This window comes from Parambassis ranga, chromosome 2, assembly GCF_900634625.1.
Source record: "Parambassis ranga chromosome 2, fParRan2.1, whole genome shotgun sequence".
Classification (NCBI taxonomy): domain Eukaryota; kingdom Metazoa; phylum Chordata; class Actinopteri; family Ambassidae; genus Parambassis; species Parambassis ranga.
In genome coordinates, this window is record NC_041023.1 from 14,147,946 (window position 1) to 14,170,449 (window position 22,504).

Below are 22,504 nucleotides of genomic sequence, written 5' to 3' on the forward strand. Positions count from 1 at the left end.
ATGCATTTTATAAGACCTCCAACCTGTATTTTGCCCAGCACCCCCGTGGTCTCCATCCTACTGGCCACATTTACACTGTTTCCCCAAATGTCATACTGTGGCTTCTGGGCCCCAATTACCCCTGCAATCACTGGACCGTGGTTTATCCCTACAAAGACCACATAAGACATCAGTCATCCTAACTAATTCATTGACATGTCAAACGAGTGCTGTATGCTCTCACCAATTCGGAGTCTGAAGTCGTTAAAAGAGTGCTTGTTGATGACATCTAGCTTCCCGACAAGAGCAAAGGCGAACTCGACCATGGTGCCGATGTGCATGTTCTGTCTGTCATGTTCCTGAGGGAGACGCACAGGGAGGAGAGCCATGTATCAATGCATCAATGTCAACAGTAATAACTTGTCAATTGCAAATAAAGAGCACCATACATGTCATTCTCAACTGCATGCAGTGGGGTTATTATGTTCATCTAAATCTTAAGACAAAAGACTAAACAATTCCACTGTTCTTGTTATTTAGTTTCTGGTATTACATGTGATTAATGAATATGGCTGTAAACCATTTCCCCTCCACTCTATACATGAAAATGCTGTATCCTGGAATACATTAACAGACCATCAGCTGCACATGTGGCTTCAGTTAGCATGGTTTCAGGTCCATTATACAGTCCTCAAGTGTATGTTGTAATTGTTGTGCAGTCTCCTTGTTTTATAATGAGTCCAATGAAAACATTCCAAAATCTGGAGACAGACAGTCAGTGTTAATTAATTTGCCAGCCAGCAACAATTAATACAATCTAATACAATACAATCTGCCTATAACAGCTGTCACTTCAAAAAATGACAGCTGCAAGCGCCTACCTCTGTGAAATTAATGTTAATATAAAAATGTTATGAATTTTAAATGAGTCACTTGACAGTCTTACTTCAAAATGTGTGTGTGTGTGTGAGAGAGAATGTGTGTGTTGTTGTAAGAGTAGTAATGTAGTAGTACTAGAAGTACACAGAAGATTCCATAGAATCACATCAGATTCTATAGAATCTGTTGTGATTCTATAGAACCGCTGAAGATTCCATATAATCCCGGATGATTCTATAGAATTGCTGATCGCATATATGTCCCCTTCATTGTGTGACACATTGACACACAGTGTTGATTAGGATTCTCAGTCATTCAGGTCATTTTTCCACTTCATCACTACAGAGATAATGAAACAGCCAAAGTCCAGTTGCCATGCTTCATACTCTTGACACAATAAGATGTTTGCATGTGTAATAAAAGCTTACTTGTGCACACTCAGGTCCTGGTGTCACATTGAGTCCAGTTGCGGCCATGTAGGTGCTACCAATGGTCTTTATCTTCTCCACTCCACTGAACTTGGGCTTGGACAGCAGCTGTGCATGAGGGAAACAGCATACTGTAACATGACCACCAGCTGAAAATAACACCATAAAAATGCTTCGACATTTTTCTTCTTCTACTGTGTAACACAATCACCAAGTGTGATTGCGTCTGAAAAAGCAGTAGGAAATGTTTTTTGCCACATTGTGAGAGAGCCAGGGTTATCAATATGAGAGGAGTTTACCTCATCAAAGTCTGCTATGATCTCGTTGAGAAGACGGAGGCACTCCAGTCCTTCCTTATTGACATCAGACTCTGTGTAAAACTCTTTGAAGTCTGGGATGGAGGCGAACATCACACACACCGACTCGTATGACTGATGATAAAGATCCTGATAACGAGCAAAAGGAAGATAACAGCTGTATGTGCTGTATTGATCGAGAGCTGGTGGAGAGAAAGAGGAATAGTCTGTGCTCTCAAAAATCTATGAGCTGGATACCTCACACTGTGAACAATGACACTGACTCTTTAAATAAATAAGAAGAAACTTTAATCATCTCTGCCGGCACACTGGGTCACCGCAGTAGCAAAATAGCATCAGCATTCATCACATGGAAGTAAGAACACAGCAACGAGGTGAAATGTAGGAGTGGGAATTATGTTAGGCATGTGGGCCAATTGTATTGCAGCATCAGTGCAGCTGTAGCAGAGCATGAAGAGTAAAAATATGTTTATTAAATAACACCAGGAAATAAGCTGATGCACACACTTGCTGAAGAATTAAAGGAGGAGTTTAACATTTTAGGACAAATCCACCATTACAGGGAGTTAAATGAGAGGATCACTATTACTCTGAGATAAATATGACATCAGTTTAGCTTGAAGAAGGGCAGAAGACTTGAGTCAGGTTGGAGCTAACTTCCTCATTATGCAGCCTTTGGTAAGCCAGGAAGTTGCCATCATGCCTGCTTCAATAGTTGGTTTAGTTACATTAAATTGTACCTCTAAGTGACCTTTAAGTTCTTGAATGAGAGTATAACTCAGCTCCTTCAATCATAGAATCATACCTCAAAACAAAAACATTTTTATAGGTGCCATAATGTGGTAAAACTACAATCTTTTTTCACATACCTCATTTTTCCAGTTGCGTCCCAGGAAGTGTTCAGCAACGTGAGCCGGTAAGACGTTCTCCAGCAGAACCCGGTTAAGATTCTCCATGGTCTCGATCTCCTCACACTCCCTCTTGAACTTGTCCCTCCACAGAAAGTCCAACCTACAGTAATATTCATTCTGTTACAGGAGGACACAGAGTAAAGAGACACCTGCGTCATTCACACACAACAGTCTCTCTGTAGTAACTGGCACCAAAAAGCAGGCAGAAAAAGTGCAGATGTGACTTCAAATGCAGACTGGGAAAAAAAAAACCACGCACATATGATAAACAGCAATTTCTCCATGATATCAGCGGTCCTCAGATTGCATCCTTCTGTAAACATTTCCACCAAATGGATGCTTTCTAGGAAAAGGTAAGCATGTGAAACTAAAGGGCATGCTTGGTATTCATAGGAAATTAATGTTCCAATAAGACGCCAGTGAAACAATGAGATACGCTCTGCTGTTATTGCTCAAGGAAATGTTAAGCGCACAGGACTGTTTTGCATAAAAGATAGTCACCGTTTCTTTTTTGTTTTTTCCTTTTTGGTTATTCATGCTTGAGGGAGTTTTGAACACATCCAAATATGTCAGGAAGACTCACATATCAAGGTCAGAACTTCCCAGAGGTGTGTGTATATGCGCGCTTCAGACAGGGTCCCCCGAATGCACCGTTATAAGGCTCAAATATCTGAAGGCTCCAGGCTACTTGTGGGCAGTGAGTGTATGGATGAGTGTGGGTGAGTCTCTAGTGAGATACTCTATATTCATATGTGTGGTTAGCAGTCTGGATGATATATGTGAGCGCTGAACATGTGCCCCTTGGGATTACAGTGTGGTGCCAATTTAGTAGACTCCAACAGTATAGATCCATACAAGCTCTCCACTGACATGTTGCACTACTGATAGCCTGGGGCTGAGATATATAGACTACATTCCATCCCTCTGAAGAAAGTTAGTCTGCACTGCTTATAAGGATATATGCAGTCTAAGCACTCACTTCTTATGGAGAGAAGAACTCCTCTACTATAGAAAGTAGGCCAGAAGAAATGGAGCTAATTCCAGATGCTGTTTGGAAACCAGCTAACGAGCCTGTAAATGAGTTTTGCTCCTTTGCACATCTGTTCTTGAGGGATGAATTACAGATGCCTTGTGTCTCATAACCTGCTTTCTCCTCCCTCTGACTAAACGGCTGGGAAAGGCCTCATTAGGGCTGATGATGTTGAAAATTTTGCAAGGCAAATGTGTTAACGGCGGGCTAAAAGCAAATATCTGGCACTGATTTACGTATTTCTGCATCAAAGGCCAAAGGGGACACCACTCTGAAAACTTTTTGACCTGCTTCCAGAAATATTTGGATGATAATTGATGACCATACTAGATTATAGCCAAACAGCATCCGGGAGAGTGAACCCAATTACCCTTTGATGAGTCCACAACAAAGAGTTTTCCATGACAAAGTTGTGTTTCCAAAACAAATGCTCCCCTCCCTTCTGCTGACAGTGACCCAGAATGGGAACAACACTTGGAGCTGTTTGGGCCAACCAGCGCTCTTAGGGGAGACCCAGTTTTGGGTACTGAAGCTCTGGGGGGCTGTCTTTCTGTCCAGAACATCTGCTGCGAGGTCACAGATGATGGATGGTACCCCCCCCCCTCAACAAAGATGAAACACCCGCACTAAATCTGTGTCAGCTGAGTTTAGGTCTTGTGTGAAGTGAGGATGGTAGGTACAGAGGACATGGAGGCAGTAGGCCAGTGCTACAAAAACACATCTGAACAAACATTTGGATCTTTGAGCATACTGAGACAAATCCTGCAGCACAGTTTCAATTATATATTCTGAGGAGTTAAAGCCTTTACTGCAATCAGCTCTCTACAATGCTGACTGACTCAGGATACTCACCTGTCTGGCTAACACCAGGAGTGTGATGAAGAAGATGAACAAAGACACGGATCCCATGGTCTTCAGATCCTTCAGGACTCCTGGTCTGAACAGACAGAGAATATATATCACAGTAACTGCATTGTTCATGATTTCATTCGTCGCACACATCATAAAGAATTTACAACCTTTAGGATCGTCTGTTTTTCACAGTAGGTTAAATATAGAACAGCAGCAAAGACGTGCTGTTTGTTTATCCAAAGCCTGATTTATTACACTGGGTGACACTGGGTGGCTACATAAACACACACACAATTAACTACACCCACAGGGTGTAGTTAATTTTGGGTCAGTCCCACATAACACCAGCATGTGGCTTGAAATACCTGCTAGCATAGTGTGAATTTACGATCCCTTTGGTCTATATGTCACTGTTGAAATATTTTTATCACTGATGGGCACAAAATGTAACCCCCCCCCCACCTGCTCACAGTGATTAAAGCTACTTCACCATTAAACCATTTAAAATATGTAAAAATGTTATAAAAAGAAAAGTGAAGCACCATGATGCGACCAGTTATAACTGCTCATATAAAAAGGGACACTGAGTCAAGGCTGTATGATGACCCTGGGTTTTCTGCAACCAGGATGACTATGAGACTGAAGGAGCATGGGGTTAGGATGAATCTGATCATGGCTAACAACATCTTGTTTCTGCTGCATTGAGCTAGGACACTGTTACAGGAACAGGAAATCAGTTCTTTTAACTTGACAATTTGACCTATTTATTTCTATACCGACAGCATGTTGTGCTATGTCACCTTAATTGCCTAAATATACTTATTAAACTCTAGACGGGCAGCTAAAAATATACTTTGAGCAAATGTAAAGACTACTTGTCAAGAAATGAAACTCATTCATTAGGCTTTCCTGGTCTATTTCCTTTTTATTTAGCCCTTCATAACTTGCCTCACTGTTTGGCAAAAGCAGAAGCATACTCTTAATGCTAATAAAACCACAGTGAGAAAGAGAAGCAATAGGAGGAATATGAGAGTGGAAGTAAAGTCTCTGCCCTAAAAACTTTTTGCATAATGGTGTTTCTTCAGTTGTAAGACTCCAGCTGTCAGTCAAGTGTGAAAAATGAATTTCAGCTCCATCAACACAAACTGCCGTATCTCCCTGTGTCACACGTCATCCTTCTCTCCAGGGGTTACACTTGATCGACAGTCATGTGGGATATTGCTACCTCAGCATCAACCTTTCCCGCAAGACAACAATCCAGGCTCATCAGCCATTTTAGTAGGCTGTGCTCTACTGATGTGGGCAGGCTGCAGGGTCAGAGGGGGTGAAGGGCTTCAGGTAATACTGACTTTAAGTTAGCCTGGTAATTGTTTCACTACTTTCTACATTGTGAAGTGTGTAAAAATAGAGGAATGGTGTGTGGTGGGTACCTATCTAGTTTATCAGTGGGGTACAACGCTTTGCTAAAATCGTCCAGCTGGGACGCGTGCGTCTGTAGAATGATGATGTTGTATATCACCACGGCAACCAGCATCACAATCATCTTCAGTTCGTAGTTGATCCTTAGGAAGACGGAGCATGACACCAGGCCCAGAATGCAGCAGTAGATGAAGTACTAAAGACAGACAGAGAATCAAAACATGACCGTTGACAGACATTGTGTAACCTCAGCTAAAGACAACAACAACATCTACGTTGTGGGTTTTATGTAAATGCTGTATGTAGTGTGAGAGAAGGGGTAAAAAATGTAAAAATGTCTTGATTTTACTTCTCTCCAGCTTTTGTTTTTGATCTCTTTCTGTTGTACTTACAGGCAGATAAAACTTTCTTGTGTTTTGTTTCATGTTTTCCAAGAGACTGTCATTGGTCAGATTCAAAGGTGCAGCGGTTGTCAGGACGCCCTCAATAGATCCTCCAAGATCCTCGACAAAGAACTGAAAACAGAAAGGATGGAGGGTAAGAGGTCAGCTCATTTACAATATGCACTTACTGATCTTAATGAGCGAGTCTGCAATTACAGTGTAGCTAACATGCCCTAAGAGCTCTTAAAATATCAAGATGTGCACTGAGGAAGTGTTTTTCACTCACTATTCTTGGAAAATCTTTAGTTTTGAACTGCTGCATTACATCTATGAGATGAATCAATGCTTGTGAGATCAACAGGGCAATTACTGTAAAGCATAACCACAAACTAATCCTCTGAGTGTGTCCCTGAAGACGTGATGGAAACAGAATGCTTCATGACCATCATGAGATTATGTTTCATGTCAAATTGGCAAAGCTAATATGATAGTGAACAGCAAAGTATGACCATCACACATTTTAAATGCTTTTTATAACACAACAGGAGATATTATGAAGGTTTACATCAACTTCTCTGATCCATTATGCACTGGTGTGTATATGTATGTATAGTTGTCAAACCTAATAACCTTTGACCCTTTTGACCCTTTGAAATGTGTATTTGCAGTCTAATAAAAAATGAAATTAAATAATCAGAAGAAATCTTTGCTGCTGCAGCTGCAATCAGGACATGGACTGCAGCCATCAGACAAACCATGTTCACAACGTGTTAACTGGCTTCTTACCATGTTGAAGACAGCCATCACCAGTATGAGAGCGGTGGTTGTCATGGTGAGGACCAGCCGAAGCCAGGGGTTATTGGTGACGATGATGCGGGAAGATGTTGGAAACCAGGTAAGAGTGCAGAAAGAGCCTTTGCGGCCCTGCTATGGAGGCAAAGAAGTCTGAGTGAATACACCCTGCTAAACAAGTCATAGTGAAATCTTTCATTTCTCCTGTTTATACCAGTAGGAAACTGTTGTCCTCTGGGGACTCCAATCTTTCCTTTGACTCAGATCAAGAGGATAGTTTGGAATCACCTAATTTAAAATTCCTTCCTGCTCTCGCTCTTTGCCAGTTCTTCTACAATCCTCCCTTGGTAGTATTGAACCAGCACTTCAATTCTTCGTAGTTTTTGCCTTGTACACACCGTTCTTTTCTCCCAGACTCCCACTCTGGATTCCCTCCCCGTAGCTGCTGTTTCCCTGGCGTGCCCTTACCTTGTTGGACTGTGTTAGTTATTTTTCCTGTGTTTATCCTTTGAACTGTTCCCTGTAATAAACCCACGTTCCTCTGAGAGCCTGCTTGTGGATCCTCCTTTTGAAACGGCTGTCAGCCATAAACTTTCCTTATCCAAAACCTTGTCCTGTTATCAGAGTGTTATCCTGGATATTGTGTGTATTTCTGTTCCAGTTTCAAATTATTTTCAAGTGTATATTAGTTTGACAGTTTTCTCGCATTTCTCACCTCCAGGAGAGTGTGTTCATGCTGCAGTATGAGGTCTGACAGAGCCGAGCTCTCAAGGCTTTGAGTGTTTCCTTGGCTTTTGTGACATGAACAAAAATGAACATTTAACTCTCGTTTGCAGATATGTTGAATAGCAGCACTGTGCATTTTACTCCTGTCATAAAGTCAGCCAATTTTTTTTCTCCTTGGAGGTTGTGTCTGTGCTTTTTCTTAGCTCAAAGATATTTTCCATGAAATGTGTTTGATCACAATAACCGTGTGACTTTCACAGATGAATGGAGATGAATTTCCTTTAGCTGTAGGCGCGTGGAGCTAAAGCACACACAGGCAGAGCATGTAAGAAATGGCCTGGTATTGTCTGCATGCTTTTTCTCTGCTGACCACAGCTGGAACATTTTGAATACTAATTGACAGTGAGTAGGAACTCATTAAACCTGCTGTGTTTGTGTGTGTGTGTATAAAGCTGATATCTGGGTCAGGACAAACCCAAGGTTATTGATAACCTCCATTAATTAGAAGGAACCCACTTACTGGGTGATATTACTCTCTTGAGAGGCAGAGGGAGAAGGAAATGGGTTCTTGAGGGAGAAATCATCTATTGATTGTCCATCAAACACCTGTGCCAGGTACCCAATAATCCCCAGCCCTCCACTTGTGTTGGATAACAAGCACTAGCAGTGGATCAGTGGATGATCTATATGTATGGAGGAGAATTAAAGGCAGATTAGCTCACACACTCCTCATATATATTGACTGCAGCTGATAACTGTGTCCCAACAAGAATCAGATAATCCACCCTCCCAGAGCGCTGGCTTTGCTTGAGGGTATGTAACAGCAACACATCAGGCAGCTCAGGGCAGCATTTTCTCTGTGGAAAAGACTCTGTTTGGACTGGGCTTTGTAACATTGCAGCCCAGTTACTAAAAAAAAAACATATTATAGCAAACCTACCAGAATGTGACCAGCAAAGCAAAGGAGCAGGATCAATGCCAACAACAGGAACGTCAGGCCAAAGGAGATCCCCAGTACAGCAGTTCTGCAATACACACACACACACACATTACTTTAACTTTCTTGGCACCTCTCGGGCCTCTGCAGTGCCATCCAGGGCAATCAATGTAATGAAGGCTGTAATGTATTCTACCTCAGACCTCCTATCCATTTACACTGAGGTAGCATAACAGTGGATGATACGCGTTTGCTCACGTATCAGTTTTTCTAAAGAAAAACACAACATGGCTGATTTAAGGATGCCTGCCATAAAACAGATAATGTCACGTCTAAATGTGTGAAGCGATGCTGCACCAAACAGAGCAAAGATAAAGAGAGTGAGAGCGCCAAAGAGAGAGAAAGGTGAATTAGAAAATCAATGGCCTCTCAGATGCTGAATTACACCTTTGGCTCCCAGAAGCAGTAAATTAGCATGACCGTGAATTTCTCTCCTCGCCATTAAAGAGATGCCACACTTTGATTCACCTGATCTATAATCACTAGCAGACATGGTGCTCTTTCATCTCCATTGGCTTTTTAACATTCTGCCTCTTGCTCCCCTGCCTCTTTCATTTCAGTGTGGTCCTGTTGATGAGACAGCTGGTGTCAAATGACTTTTTCACATCAGCCCGCTGCCACAGCTGGAGTTCGGTGATGCTATGAGGAGCGTGCAATGGAAATCCTTTAAAAGGGGTGCAGACTTACTTGGGCAAAACGAGGACCTGCACTACGAATATACAGCAGAATATGAGGCAGGCGCAGGTGACATAGTACTTGAAGGCAGGTAATGTAGTGGATCTGTACTGTGGAGAGATCAGAAATTGGATGCAGGATTATAGGACTGAGTAATACAGAAGCATTAAAAAAATTAAAAGAACCAATGTTGCAATATTAAACAATACCAGACTAAAATATATTGTGTAACATAGTGAGGCTCTGTGTCCTACAAGCATGTGTGGCTTCAGTTCCCTTTATAATACAATTGACTTGTTCTCTAGTGTTTTGTATGCATTCACCTACCTCCTTCTCCAGAGCTTTGTTGTGAAAGAACAATGAGATCCTCTGGATGTCCTCAGACTTCAGCCACTGTCTGCAGGTGAGACAGACACACACCACGACTTAAACACACAAACACAAACCACCCATAGCACTATAAAATACACAATAGATGCTTTTCATTGTGCACTAATGAACCAAATAATAGTATGTGAATTGAATGTAAACAGTACAGCTTATCTGTATTATTCATTCTTATTAAATTCCATTGAATGTTCCACACTTTCCATAAATTGACTGCATAACATTCTGTGAATACAGGCGGAGATGCTTTTTCTTGTTTCATGAATGTGCCGAGCAGATAATAATAATGTGTTAATTTTCACTGCTTTGAGGAAAATTGCAGTAGAAATCTGCTGCACTTGAAACAAATGTGATCAAATCAGAATTGTTGCAGAATATTTATAGTTTACAGCATTTTATTCTGTTTATAAATGTATCTTATAACAGCTGACTCCATGGACAATATGCCAGTTTGTGTGTGTACAAGTGCATCTGTTTTTCATGAGGGTGTCATGATGATCATCATTTGATTTTGTTGTGGGCTGGCGTGTTTTAATTTAAAAATTAATTGCTCAGAGCTCCATTTTCCTTCATTATTACTAAAAACAAAACAGAATAAAAACAAACAAGTACATTAAAAATTCAACAGCTCATCTATAAAACATGACTAAACAAATGAGCTTTGGGCTACATTTATCTGTGTCACTTCCTCCCTAAACACACACTTTGAACCTCAAGCATTGTTTGAGTGACTTACATTCTAATCATCATTAACTGCAGGGTTCTTTACCTAATGTGGGTTAATATTTAATTCATGTAATACCTATAATAAAGTTAGTTAAAAACGGCTGCAGAGGCTACTTCTGAATGCCTGTGCTGATTTGGTTGCTCTGCTTTTCTTGTCTTTATCAGAAGTGACTGACGGTGACCTGTGGCTGTGCAGGATGTGCACTAGATGTGATGCTTACTTTTGTGAGTTGATACCATCGATGGTGCGAATCATTCGCTCATTAAGTTCTTCCTCAAACCTCCTCCTCTGAGATTTAGACCTGGGATTGTAGGAAAAGAAAATACTTTAAAATGGATATTGTACATGTTTTAAAGTCATTAAATGCACTATGATTCACCTTTCTCGTCTCTGAAAGTGATAGTGCCCCATTGGAACATCCTGAAACAGGATTTAGAGGCTAAATAATTCTGATACATTAATGTGTTTTTAAGAAAGAGATACAGGGAGACAAAGAGCACTCACTGTAGTGTTGATCGTGCCATTGTCTGTGGTCATGCTGTCTCGATGGTGGAGATTGGCAAATGGTTTGGCAGCTCCCCAGGACTCCAGGTATCGGGTCATCCTAACAGATGCCCTCATCTTCCCACCATCCAGAGAGGGACGAGAGCGCACACCTAATAACGGGCTGTGCCGCTCGGTCTGAGAAATAACCAAGAGAAACAGTGCAAATAGACAGGTGATCCTTGACATTATGCACAGATTTTGTTAGATGAGGTCTGATGCAATGTGACTCTAACTCCAAACTTGGAGGACTTAAAGAGATCTGCTGCTAACATCCTGGTGCCAAACATCCCAGGGCACCTGCAGAGGCCATGGAAAGTTTAGAGGAGCTGCTTATAACTCTAAATAATGCAACTGACACTTCACTAAGCTATGATGGGCTTCAAAAAGTGAGAAAAACTTCTCTAACAACCATTATTGGACAGCTGACTGGGATCCATCAACGCATCCAGTGGGCTCAGACTCAGTGGGTGGAAAGTAAAAATGCCTGGGTGCTCTGGGAACAATGGTTATTTGACAGCTCTTGACATCTGTGACCTCCCTGTCAATGCTTTAAGCTACTTAAAACACTTCTAGTCAAGAATGATGTAGCTCTCCCTCTGTACTGGCACGAGTGCTTTTGTCTAACAGAAACACTGGGAATCTGGGTGGATGACAAGCACTGTAACCACCGATGATTCATTTTAATTGCTCACATGAAGCAGGTATCATGACTGGCCAAGTGCATGGCACACATGCCTATAAGAAATGCAACAGACACAGTCCTCGATGGTTGTGTTTATTTCCCCTGGGTGCACTGAGCTGCTCTGACAGTGACAATCAATGAGCATGACAGTGGGGACGACACCTCCTGTGATCCATGCTCCATATTTGGCCTTGATCCATTCAGGGCTTCTTGAAAATGTCACAGAGCACCCGCAGCCTCTTTTTTTTCCCAATATCTGATAGGATATTGAAAAGCTATGAATTATTAAAGGTTACAGATGCTACATGTTGCTGTATTCTGCAGAAAACACTACTACTGTCATCATAAGGTCAAAAGATTAGCACAAGTCAGACTAGGCCTAAAAGTTAGAAGCATGCTAAGAAACAGATCATGTCATCACTTCTCCAGTGAGGGAAATGTGTTTTTGTACAAATCCCCAAACATTACATTGCTACTGAGTTGGTTACCCTTTGAATACACTGTCTTGTATAGCTTTATGAGGGGACTACTGATCCTAAAAAATAAAAATGTGAAGGAAAAAAAGAGCCAAACGACCTAATTGGAACTCCAAATGTTAAAAAGTCACAGTGACTTTTTGGGTGATTAATGGTATTTCCAAAAACAACTCCAGTGAAAAAAAAATCCTGAGACAACCCTGAAGCAAGCAGATAGTGAACAAAGAAAGCCTGAGAGAGGAAGAAGGAAGGTCTTCCTGCTGATATGTAGGGGAGTGGGTGCATCTTATCCAAGCTGTGGAGGGATTAGAAAAGCAGGGAACTGCTAAGCATGGATTTTCATTTGCAGTGAGCGCATTTCTGAATGCCAAGAGCGTTTTCTATATAGAGAAGTTCTGGGTAGACGGTTCACAGCAGATCTCTTAAATGTCCTTAATCAGCTCTTTATGTCCTTGCTTGACAGAAGGAACTGGACAATGTCTCAAGTAGAGAAAAGGACCTCCAAAGATTATCTCCCCTGAGAGGCAGACTGACAGAACACCTGCCGAAATGTTGCTTTTGTGATGACATATTGTCGGTGGCATGCCACATTATTTCTTGTACAGTATTGATTAGCTGTCCACTGTGCCCCTGGTGAGATGATACATAGTTTTTTTCTATATAAACGTGACCAGCATGTTTGAAATGTTTGTGGAGTTGTCCATGGTGCTGAAACAGATCCTCAGGTTTTTCCATTAGGACACATTAAGGTAAATATATTCATGGTAATAAAAATCTACTGTATTCAAACATGGTTAATGTGGTGCACAGGGTAGTTTGGAGTGAAAAGAATGTATTTGCTGCCTTTGATTTGCTTCTCCAAAACTTTCTTCTTTGGATAATCAATAGAATAATTGCAGACCTAATGCCATTCCCATCAGCGTCAGCTGCCCTCATGAATCTGACCTTGGGGTTGATGACCAGGTAGGTGACCACTCCATGTTCTTTCAGATAGGAGTCTCTGCTCTGTCCATCTCCAGGCTCCACTTTGTATGAGCCTTTCAAATGCTCCAACGTCACTGAAGAGATGTGCACCCTCCTGGAGATGAGTAAGTGGACAGAGAATGAGAGGTGAAGGGCTTACGCCATTGTGCCTTTGACAGCTCTATCAAGCATATTTCAGGCTTTATACCTACACTAACCTGCAGCTCTCCTCCTTTCAGCTGTGTTTGTTACCCTTGCAAACAGCAATGGAAATATGTTTTTTCAGCTGGCATATTTTTCCAGATACATTTTAGCAGGCACAACAGGAGATGAACCATTAGCAGCCCAGGGAGACAACGCTGTGGCACTGGAGAGCTTATTTTCAGAGCAGCATACACATAACCACCAGCCAATTTCCCCCCAGCTTGTTACACTACGAGGATAGTAGGCATAATGGACACATAACAAATGTAGAGCTGCTTGGTCAAATGAGCTGGCAGTAATTGACTAAAAAGCAGGGTGAATTAGAACAGATGTTTTTCATGCTCCACGTGTGACATCTCCTGATGTAAAACATCTTAGTAAAGTGGGATGTGCCAGCCACACACTAATGACAAGGAGTTAAAAAGTTGAAATGACACATTTTCCTTAAAGCTTTCCTATCTTACCCTGGAACACCTCCTGCCTCCATGTGATTGGCAAGCGTTACATCATGTGACCAGACGTCGTACTGCCACTTTCGGAGGCCAATCACACCACAGAGGACATTTCCAGAATGAACGCCAACCCGCATGTTGATGTCAACTCCAGTGGCATCCCTTACCTTCCTGTGGGAGCAGAGGAAGGGCTGTGTGAGGGAAGGTTGCTTGCTTTATTCAACAAAGTGAGCTGAGAAAGTTAATATCAATCACAGCGTTGAGCAGAGAGCTGGAAATGTTGAGAGGCTTTACGTAAAGACTGGAAACTGCACAACTGGTTCACATTATATTTTAAGTTTACATGATTCAGCTTGGTTGTGGTTGCTTGTAAAATCCTCAGATTCATCTTCATCGTGTCACAGGGGGCAACTGTAATCTGATCGTGACTAAAGATCATTCATGGCAGGCCAATGCATTGGTCTATAAAACAAATGTGTTTGTTTATGTGTGTGGTCATGCCTGGTTAACCAACACAGGACAAAACAGGGAGGGGGCCAGGCTAAAACAGAATATATTTTTTCATTTGTTTGAATTTTGTATTTGTTCAGTCAGGAGGCTTATCATATTGCACTCACAGCGTGTTTACTCTAGAGTTCAAACAAAGCTGGAATCAAGTCTGGCATTCCTTCTGCTCAATCTGTTTGATGGGCGTGTTTGTTGTGTGTGTGTGTGTGTGTGTTTGTGTGTCTGTGTGGGTGACAGAGAGAAAAAGAAGGGGGTGCGAGAGAGGGAGAGATCTGGTATTTTACTTGATGGCCTCACACATATCCAGGCCCATCTTCACACAGTTCTTGGCGTGGTTAGGCAGCGATTCAGGCAGACCAGACACACAATAATAGCAGTCTCCAAGGATCTTGATCCTCATGCATTCGTTTTCCTTAAAGAGAGACACGCAGAAACATGCATTTACCATCATGGTCTTTGGTCCAAAATGATCAATATCTTTATCGTTTTATTCCTACCTCACTAAACCTAAACCTGACACACACAAAGTCAAATCCATCAAGGCTAAAATCAACGGCCCACACATAAAATGCTCTTATTCCACATGTGGGATGCGTAACAGCTCATCGTTGGACTGGGTTTATGTAACAGCAGCTTTGTCAGATGGTAGGATGGAGCTGCTGGACACAAAGCTGAGAGAGCCTGACTCAACAGATAGCTGCGCACTCATGAGACAGTGAGATACACTCTGACCAGCCCACACACACAAAGCGCTCAAGGAAGGTACAGCAGGAAGGCCGACAGATGCCTCAGGAAAGATGTTATTTCTGTGTCTGCATTCTGTCTTCTAGACAATGCTGGTCATTTTATAATTAATCAATTGAAAACTGGATTAATTGATTAATCCAAATGAATTCTTTTTATTTACAATACCATACAGCACATTCTCAGTAAGAGTTAAAGAGTCTTTACGGATATGGATAGTATGAATAGCAGTGTGTTATGTTTGGTCATAACATAAGTCAGTTACCTTTGCAATTTGGTCAAACTTGCCAAAAAGTTCATTCAGCATGTGCACCAGTTCACCTGGAGAGCAGTCGCTGGCCAGCCTGGTGAAGCCCACAATGTCAGCATAGAGAATGCTGCAGAAAATAAGAGGAAACTGTTAGTATTTGTGTTACTGAAAAGCTGCTATCAAGCTACTAAATAATGTTACAAAATGAGGTGCACAGTTACTCCATGGTCTTCTATTCAGATTCCTACAAATCACACTAATGCATTACAGTGCTGGTTTCTATGCCCAGAGTGCAGCTTAATTACCTGGATGATTCGGCTAATATTTTCCATCACTTCCTCTTCTATTTACTCTCAGTTGGGAGTTCATTAATGACACCTTACGCTACACAAGACTCTAATATAACACCTTAGGGAAATGCCAGAATAACAAGTAGCAAAGGTCTGGCTGGCTGGGATTCTGCTGCTGCAGGGCAGGCATGCGGTGACCAATCAGCCATCTGGTCACTCCCACCTTGGGTGTTTAGACTGATATTTATCACACTGTACTGTCAGGGAGGTGGTCACATCTTTCCAGCATATGCTACCCTGTAATAAAGTCAGAATGCAAAACATTTTTCCAAAGAGAACTAATGGCATGGTCTGCAGAGACACCAATTATTACTGCTGGAAACTTGATAATGGAGGCAGGGGTTGTATGGTTCTCCATTTGAGTGTGGTAGGACCCCAGCAAAACAACATTGCAACCTGTCCTTGGGTTTCTGTTCTTTGTCTGAAAAGTTTACCCTCTTCTCCTCTCCTCATTGAGAGCTAGACCATGTGAGAATTTGTTATTATTGGAGGGATAATAGGCAGATCAACACGAGGGCACACACACACACATTCACCCACACATACACCTTAGGGCTGCTTAAATGAGATACGGTGATGCTGTTTTTCTTGTGAAGCTCCAGCATGATGACAACCAGGTTATAGAGGACATTCGATGAAGAGACTCTCATGGTAAGCCCAGATTTCTGTATTCCAATCTGTTTATGAACCCCCACACTACAGAGGAGGATGTCATCGAGAACAGAGTGACCCCACATAACAATGCAGGTGGATTTACTTTTAATTGAATTTGGTCATTGCAATGGAAAGGAATAAGAAGATGGGGCATGGAGAAGATGGCAAGAGAGGAAGGAAGGGGAGGCGATGAAATAAAGGAACATGCTAGAGGGAGAGAAGAGTACATGGTATTAGAAGAAGTCCAAATGTAAGAGCAGGTAGAGAGGGGAAGAAAGGAAGACAAGAGGTGAGTGGTGATGAAGAGGAGGACAGGACGGCGTAGGAGCAATCAAATGAGAGCAGAAAATAATAACCTTTATTATGTGGGGGCACAGATAAAGAAGCCTTACCTGACATTGGTGTGCCGCTGCACATAGAGGTTGTGGAAGTTGTTGGTGCTCTCTGTGCGACCGAAGTTCGGTCCCTGCAGCCTCTGGATGATTTCAGCTTTCATCACTCTGGCTATGTGAGCGGGCAGTAAGGATAAGAGTAAACGCTCCTGCAGACAGGGAGGAAGGGGTGAAAGGGGCTGCTGCCCGGAGATGTTTTTGACATGGCTTAAAGAGCTGACTATTGACTTGCTGTCCCATTATTTAGGAGATGGAACTGTAACGACATAATCAAAGTCATTAACTTTCCCTGTCAGAGGTTTAAAGCTGTGGCTGATTGTTGTATGATAAGCAGTTCGTTTCTCTGTTTAGTATAGGCACAAGTGACAATATGAAGAAGGCCCTGCAGTTTCATGCGAGATACTGACACTAAGTTCGATTATAAGTTTGAGAAGTCTGAGAAGTTTAGTCTGATCCGTCACTCAGAGCTGTTGTGTAACCAAGCAAGTTTTTGCTGTAATTTAACACCGTCCACATCGGACGGAGGCTTGTTTCAGGGTGATTTTGGTGTGTGTGCGAGAGCGTGGGTGTGTGCGTGTGGGTGTATGTGCATGTTAGAGAGAGTGAATAGCTGCCTGAGGGGGTGTGACTCATAAATGCAGCTCACAGCAGAGAGGGTCATTACATTGTTCACACACCACGGGCTCATTTCCTAAAACACAGCAGCAAATTAAGTTGAGAGATGGGCTAGGAGGGGGGGTGGGGGGTGGGGTGTCACTAAAAATAGAAACCCACACCACCCGCACTTATTTATTTATTCAGCACTGAAGCAATGAACTGTCGACTGTTAGCATGCAGCGGGGGTTATAATAGCCCGAAGAGATGTAGTGCCATTAATCATGTTTTTGATTAATGAACTAAAGTGATCTGTATTGAGCTGCTGAATGAGATTTGGCATAGTTTAGTTGAGCACTGGCATTTGCATGCACCGTCACACATTTAGAAACACACATACACACACAGCTGTGCTGCAGAGAAACAATTGGTCATACATTTACACAAGAGGCTGTTACCCACCTGTAGCATCAGGAACATTCATTCATTATAAATAGCTGAATAATCAATACAATCAATGAAATCAATGGGGTATTTGTACAAAAGCATGCATTTATAAATATTACACTGAAGCATATATTTTATTATTAGTAAGAACGTAATATACTAACAAAATTATTAGAGTTAGACCACAAGCTATTAATGTGTAATGGTGTCATTTTCCCCTGGTTGGAATGAGTGGCTAATGTCAGGGCAAAGACGCTAATGTCAGGCAAATGTCACAGCATAATGCCACTTTAGACATGACTGACTTACCAACTTCTCATCCCTGACAAGGCCGAGAAGTGGAATATTTTGCCATTAAAACTGAACAGGTTTGTTATGTGACTCTAAGAGAGACATGAATACCAAGAAGGGCTGCAGTGAAATGAGCAGCCCTGAGAGGCTGCACATTACTGAGCTAATTACTAAGAGTATCTATAAGCCCTGTACAGAGACCGCTATTAGCAAATTTTTGAATGATGTCAGAAAAAGCCCTGAAACACAAGTTTATACACATTCTCATTCTCTGTACCTGCTGGTGCTTCTCAAACTCTAGTTTGATGGGTGACTTGATGCAGTTACAGGTGTCCTGATAGGTCTGTTTGAGCGCAAGGTCCATCAGATGCTTGTGATATGCCCCAGCCAGGTTACCACAGGTGAAGATGATCACATTGGCTAAGATCTGCCACATGCGCGCGCACACACACACACGCACACACACATATGCAAAGAAAAGGTCAATAAAAATGTGTTATCAGATGACATGTGTTCTTGGTGTATGTACCTGTTTTCACCTGTAATTTTCCCACTATAAGACCCTCCACTAAAGGCTATATCATTACCTCATAAAAGTAGGCAGGAGCACGCATTTCCACTCTGCTTTCCACCTCTGTGTCAACGTCAGGCTTTTAAAAGGTGGACCTGCATATCAATAGGTTGCCCTTGGTGCTGTATCTGAGGGCACTGAGTGTCTTTGAGTACATTTTATTGTTGGGGTACTTTTCCACTGTGCATGTGTGTCTGTGTATGACCCACAAAAAATCAATCTTTCCTTCATGTTTTTGTACTTTTATTGAACTTTTATTTTCACTGGTCTGTGCTGAGACTACATTAAATTATGACTCTCTTCAGTTAGAGGCAGTTTTTAAGAGCTGCTCCTTGCGTCTATTAGAGAGCAGTTCATTTGACTCTGGAGGCCCTGCTGAATGTGCAGTGTCACAATATTACAGAACAGGTGGGCAGTTTTATGACCCAGACCTTATTAAAATGTTGTACCTCGTCATTTTTAATCATGCGTGGAACCGCCTCACCGATTCTGTTCTGAGAAGTTAACCAACCCCTGTGCTGCACCTCATGGTACAACAATCATTTAAATGGGTCATCATCGGTTGCTAAAGCGGGAAAATGTTATGTACAATGTACATTTCAACAGTTTGCTTGGCCTGTATGGAGCAACTGTATACATATTTTTCTCACCTGCCACACTAGAGGTTCCAGCTCTGTGACAGTGGAGGTCAGGCAGATGCTGAGGGTGATGGTGTGTGAGAAACAGGTGATGCCGCTGGCGATAATGGCCCCTCTCATGGAGAAGGGCAGCATGGTGTACACAACAAACACGATAAAGAGGAAGAAGGACACCTGGAAACAGGAAAAGAGAGCAGATAAAGGCGAAGTTAAATAAGATCTAAAATAAGATCAGGTTACTTTTTCAGATATTTCTCAAGCATGTGTGTAGCAGTACTGAATTTTTTGAATCCCAGCGGAGATTAATGTTCTGCATCTTCCCTCTGTTTGTCTAAATACAGAACACAGCTGAGTGGGTTGGCAGCTTTTCACAAAAAGATCCAACGATAAACTGCTGATCTGGTGGTAAACTATTAGACATGAGTGGGCCGCTCACTTAGTTTTATAAAAATCTTGTGCTTTAAAATCCCAAAATAGAGCACATCAGAGCGGCACAGATAATTAGGTACAACGAAATGACTGCTCAACTATCTCATGTGGGAATGAGATGCAGCAGCTTACTGCTTGTTTACTGTTCACTTTTCCATCTTTACTCTGACCTCCCATCTGCTTCCACTGCGAAAGTGTGCGTGTGTGTGCACGCTCCTGCGTGCTGTGCATACATATAGGTGTATATGTTTCCCATTTAACCCTTTTGCCTTAACCTCCTGCTTCGTCCCTGTCCACTATTTCCCCCTTGCTGCCTGTCCACCCCTTCCTGTTATGGTGTTGAAGTTAAAGTTTCAACTGGGACACCAGATGAACTCTGACTTTCCTGCCTGTCTGTTTGTTTCCTGTGTGTTTAGGTTCAGAGAGTTGGTCTACCGACAGGAGTCAGCTGTGACAATTCTTAGACTGTAGAGTGTCTCTTCTGCCATTATACATGTATAACTTAAATAGCAATTTAACAGTGGTGCATTTCTCATGGTTTTGCTCCCTTTGAGCAAGCTGGGAGAGCTCTGCACATTGATATTTATTTGCAGTGACGCATTACTTGCTTACTTACTTGATGCACTACAAAGATATTATTACGTCTATCACTCACATGCAGCGCTTTATCAAGCACAAACATGACTAGAACATTGGATATAAGTAATTGTTTGGTTGGCCGAGTTCCTCCAAAAGAAGACCTGAACGCAGAGAGCAGAGAGAAAGAGAGGTGTAGTGTGTAGGCTTAAACCTTCCGTTGCTAGGGGAACCAACAAAGGGAAGGATGCTGACGTCGGAGCAGATGTGGTGTTTTGAAGGTCCTGTATATTTTCACCATAACCTTCAACTTCTAACCCTGATCCCCCACCACTGAAAAAGAGAGTCCAGTTGGAGTGAGTGTGTGTGAGTGTATTTGGATGACTGTGTGGAATTGAGAATGGCAGTCCAATTTCAGGTGCGTCACCTGCTTCTGCCTCCTCACAGGCAGCCAGACACACTCCATCTCCACAGCCTGAATTCTAATACAACCTCCAACACTTTCAGATGGGAGCTGCACCATCATCTCACTTCACCCTCTTCGATTACTTTTCCTCCGTCTCTCTCTCGATCTGAGCGGGGCGCCCCCTCTGTGTTTCAGACAAAAGCAGCACACGCTCACTTGCCTCCAAACATACGCAGACTCAGAGATGTGCATGCTTGAATACCCACATCAGAAACAGTTTGCTCTCCCCTCACTCTAGCATTTATGAGACTGAGCAGCTCAGAAACATTTTGGATGCTCTTTAGTATTATTTTGTGCACATGTGCTCACACAGAGGCTTTGGCTCGACTCTGGGGCTCAAGGTGTGACAGCCATGTTCAATCTGCTTTCTGTGAAAAATCAGATAAAGCCCAGACAGTGTGTGTGTAAGTGAGTGTGTGAGGCTAAGCAGGATCAGGGTTAGGTGGTAGGGTTAAAAGTCAATGGCTAAAGAGACAAGCAGTTTCTCTCAACCTCTCTGTGTCTGGCCTCCCCTCACCTTTCTCTCTCTTTTTTTCAGGCCTTCGCTGTTATTACCTCTGTGTGCTCCATCAGACATGCTGTTCTCTCAGTAATCACAATCAATCCAACCCACTGTGAGCGGGCTGCAGTTCCAAATGTTCTCTATTCACTGAATTTCTGCAACTTTCTTTCATCCGGTCTTGATTTTCTCTTTTCTGTTTTTCTATTCTATAAACTAAAACTGTGGGGTTTAGTTTAAGTGGCAGAAACACTAGATAGACTAAGATTAAGATTAAGATTAAGAATTACTTTATTAATCCCTGTGGGGAAATTAAGTTGTAGTAGCAGCATATCAAAGAACAATAAATACAATATATACAAGAGAAAACCCTTATATACACACACACACACCTAGTAGCAGATCAGACAGACAGACAGACAGACAGACAGACAGATAGACAGATAGACAGATAGATAGATAGATAGATAGATAGATAGATAGATAGATAGATAGATGTAAGTGGCAGAGTCATGGGAACAGAATAGAGAGATTAATAATGCAGAATGATTATGCTCTCACAGGTGGCTGATGATAAAAATATCTCCACCCCAGAGGTGGGAAGGAGCGATGGGAAGGGAAGGTAAAAGGGGAGAGAGGAGCGGAAATTTGGGCACATCGCAGTGAGGTGTGGTGGTGGCGGGGATCTTAAGAAGAGAAAAGGAGGCAGGTGGAGAGGCTGAGGAGAGACAAATAGGATTTGATGAATAGAGGGAGACAGGGCGCTAGCATGAGAAAATAGGATTCCTGAGACAAAGAGAAAAGGAGCCTGGCACTGAAAACTAATGTGTCTGACTGCTGATCTGCTCACCTCCAGCTCTTATCAGGCGTCATTAATACCATACTTAGAATTAATTCTGCACTCACACACACACTGTCATGTTCTCCTGTAAAAAGCTCCAGCTCAAAATCAGTATTACTATATATATTTGTGGCGATTATACATAAATATAAGCCTCATCCTCATCTAAGCTGCCATCCTAATTCTTAGTGCAAATAATACACATACAGTTTCACGTACCTGGTCCCAGGGGCTGAGTATGCCTCCAGAGAACATGAACAGGTAGCCCATGGTGACCAGACAGGCCCATATGAGGAGAGAAAAGAGGCGGAGCATCCGCTTAAAGACGTTCTCAATGCAGACGAGGATGAAGATAGACAGGAAGAGGAAGAGAGCAGTGGGCACTGTGATCAGGAACGTCAAGTGGTCCTCTGTGTTCTGGATGGAGAGA

The 22,504-nt window shown here is 42.3% G+C and overlaps 1 protein-coding gene across 2 annotated transcripts in view; it reads right to left on the reverse strand.

Moving 5' to 3' along the window:
- adcy2b (adenylate cyclase 2b (brain)) overlaps positions 1 to 22,504 on the reverse strand; it is a 29,195-nt gene that overhangs the window by 231 nt on the left and 6,460 nt on the right. Inside the window, exons 2-24 of one of the 2 annotated variants that reach the window (XM_028399329.1) lie at positions 22,294 to 22,491; positions 19,276 to 19,437; positions 18,332 to 18,481; positions 16,723 to 16,871; positions 15,342 to 15,453; positions 14,617 to 14,744; positions 13,838 to 13,996; positions 13,152 to 13,284; positions 11,007 to 11,183; positions 10,882 to 10,922; positions 10,723 to 10,803; positions 9,716 to 9,785; positions 9,401 to 9,498; positions 8,657 to 8,741; positions 6,985 to 7,125; positions 6,208 to 6,330; positions 5,827 to 6,011; positions 4,397 to 4,481; positions 2,473 to 2,631; positions 1,586 to 1,732; positions 1,287 to 1,394; positions 224 to 338; positions 24 to 148 (exon numbers count right to left, since the gene is read on the reverse strand). In XM_028399329.1, the coding sequence (XP_028255130.1) occupies positions 24 to 148; positions 224 to 338; positions 1,287 to 1,394; positions 1,586 to 1,732; positions 2,473 to 2,631; positions 4,397 to 4,481; positions 5,827 to 6,011; positions 6,208 to 6,330; positions 6,985 to 7,125; positions 8,657 to 8,741; positions 9,401 to 9,498; positions 9,716 to 9,785; positions 10,723 to 10,803; positions 10,882 to 10,922; positions 11,007 to 11,183; positions 13,152 to 13,284; positions 13,838 to 13,996; positions 14,617 to 14,744; positions 15,342 to 15,453; positions 16,723 to 16,871; positions 18,332 to 18,481; positions 19,276 to 19,437; positions 22,294 to 22,491 (2,931 nt within the window). The remainder of the gene's footprint in view (positions 1 to 23; positions 149 to 223; positions 339 to 1,286; positions 1,395 to 1,585; positions 1,733 to 2,472; positions 2,632 to 4,396; positions 4,482 to 5,826; positions 6,012 to 6,207; positions 6,331 to 6,984; positions 7,126 to 8,656; positions 8,742 to 9,400; positions 9,499 to 9,715; positions 9,786 to 10,722; positions 10,804 to 10,881; positions 10,923 to 11,006; positions 11,184 to 13,151; positions 13,285 to 13,837; positions 13,997 to 14,616; positions 14,745 to 15,341; positions 15,454 to 16,722; positions 16,872 to 18,331; positions 18,482 to 19,275; positions 19,438 to 22,293; positions 22,492 to 22,504) is intronic. The other variant, XM_028399331.1, reaches the window with a different exon arrangement.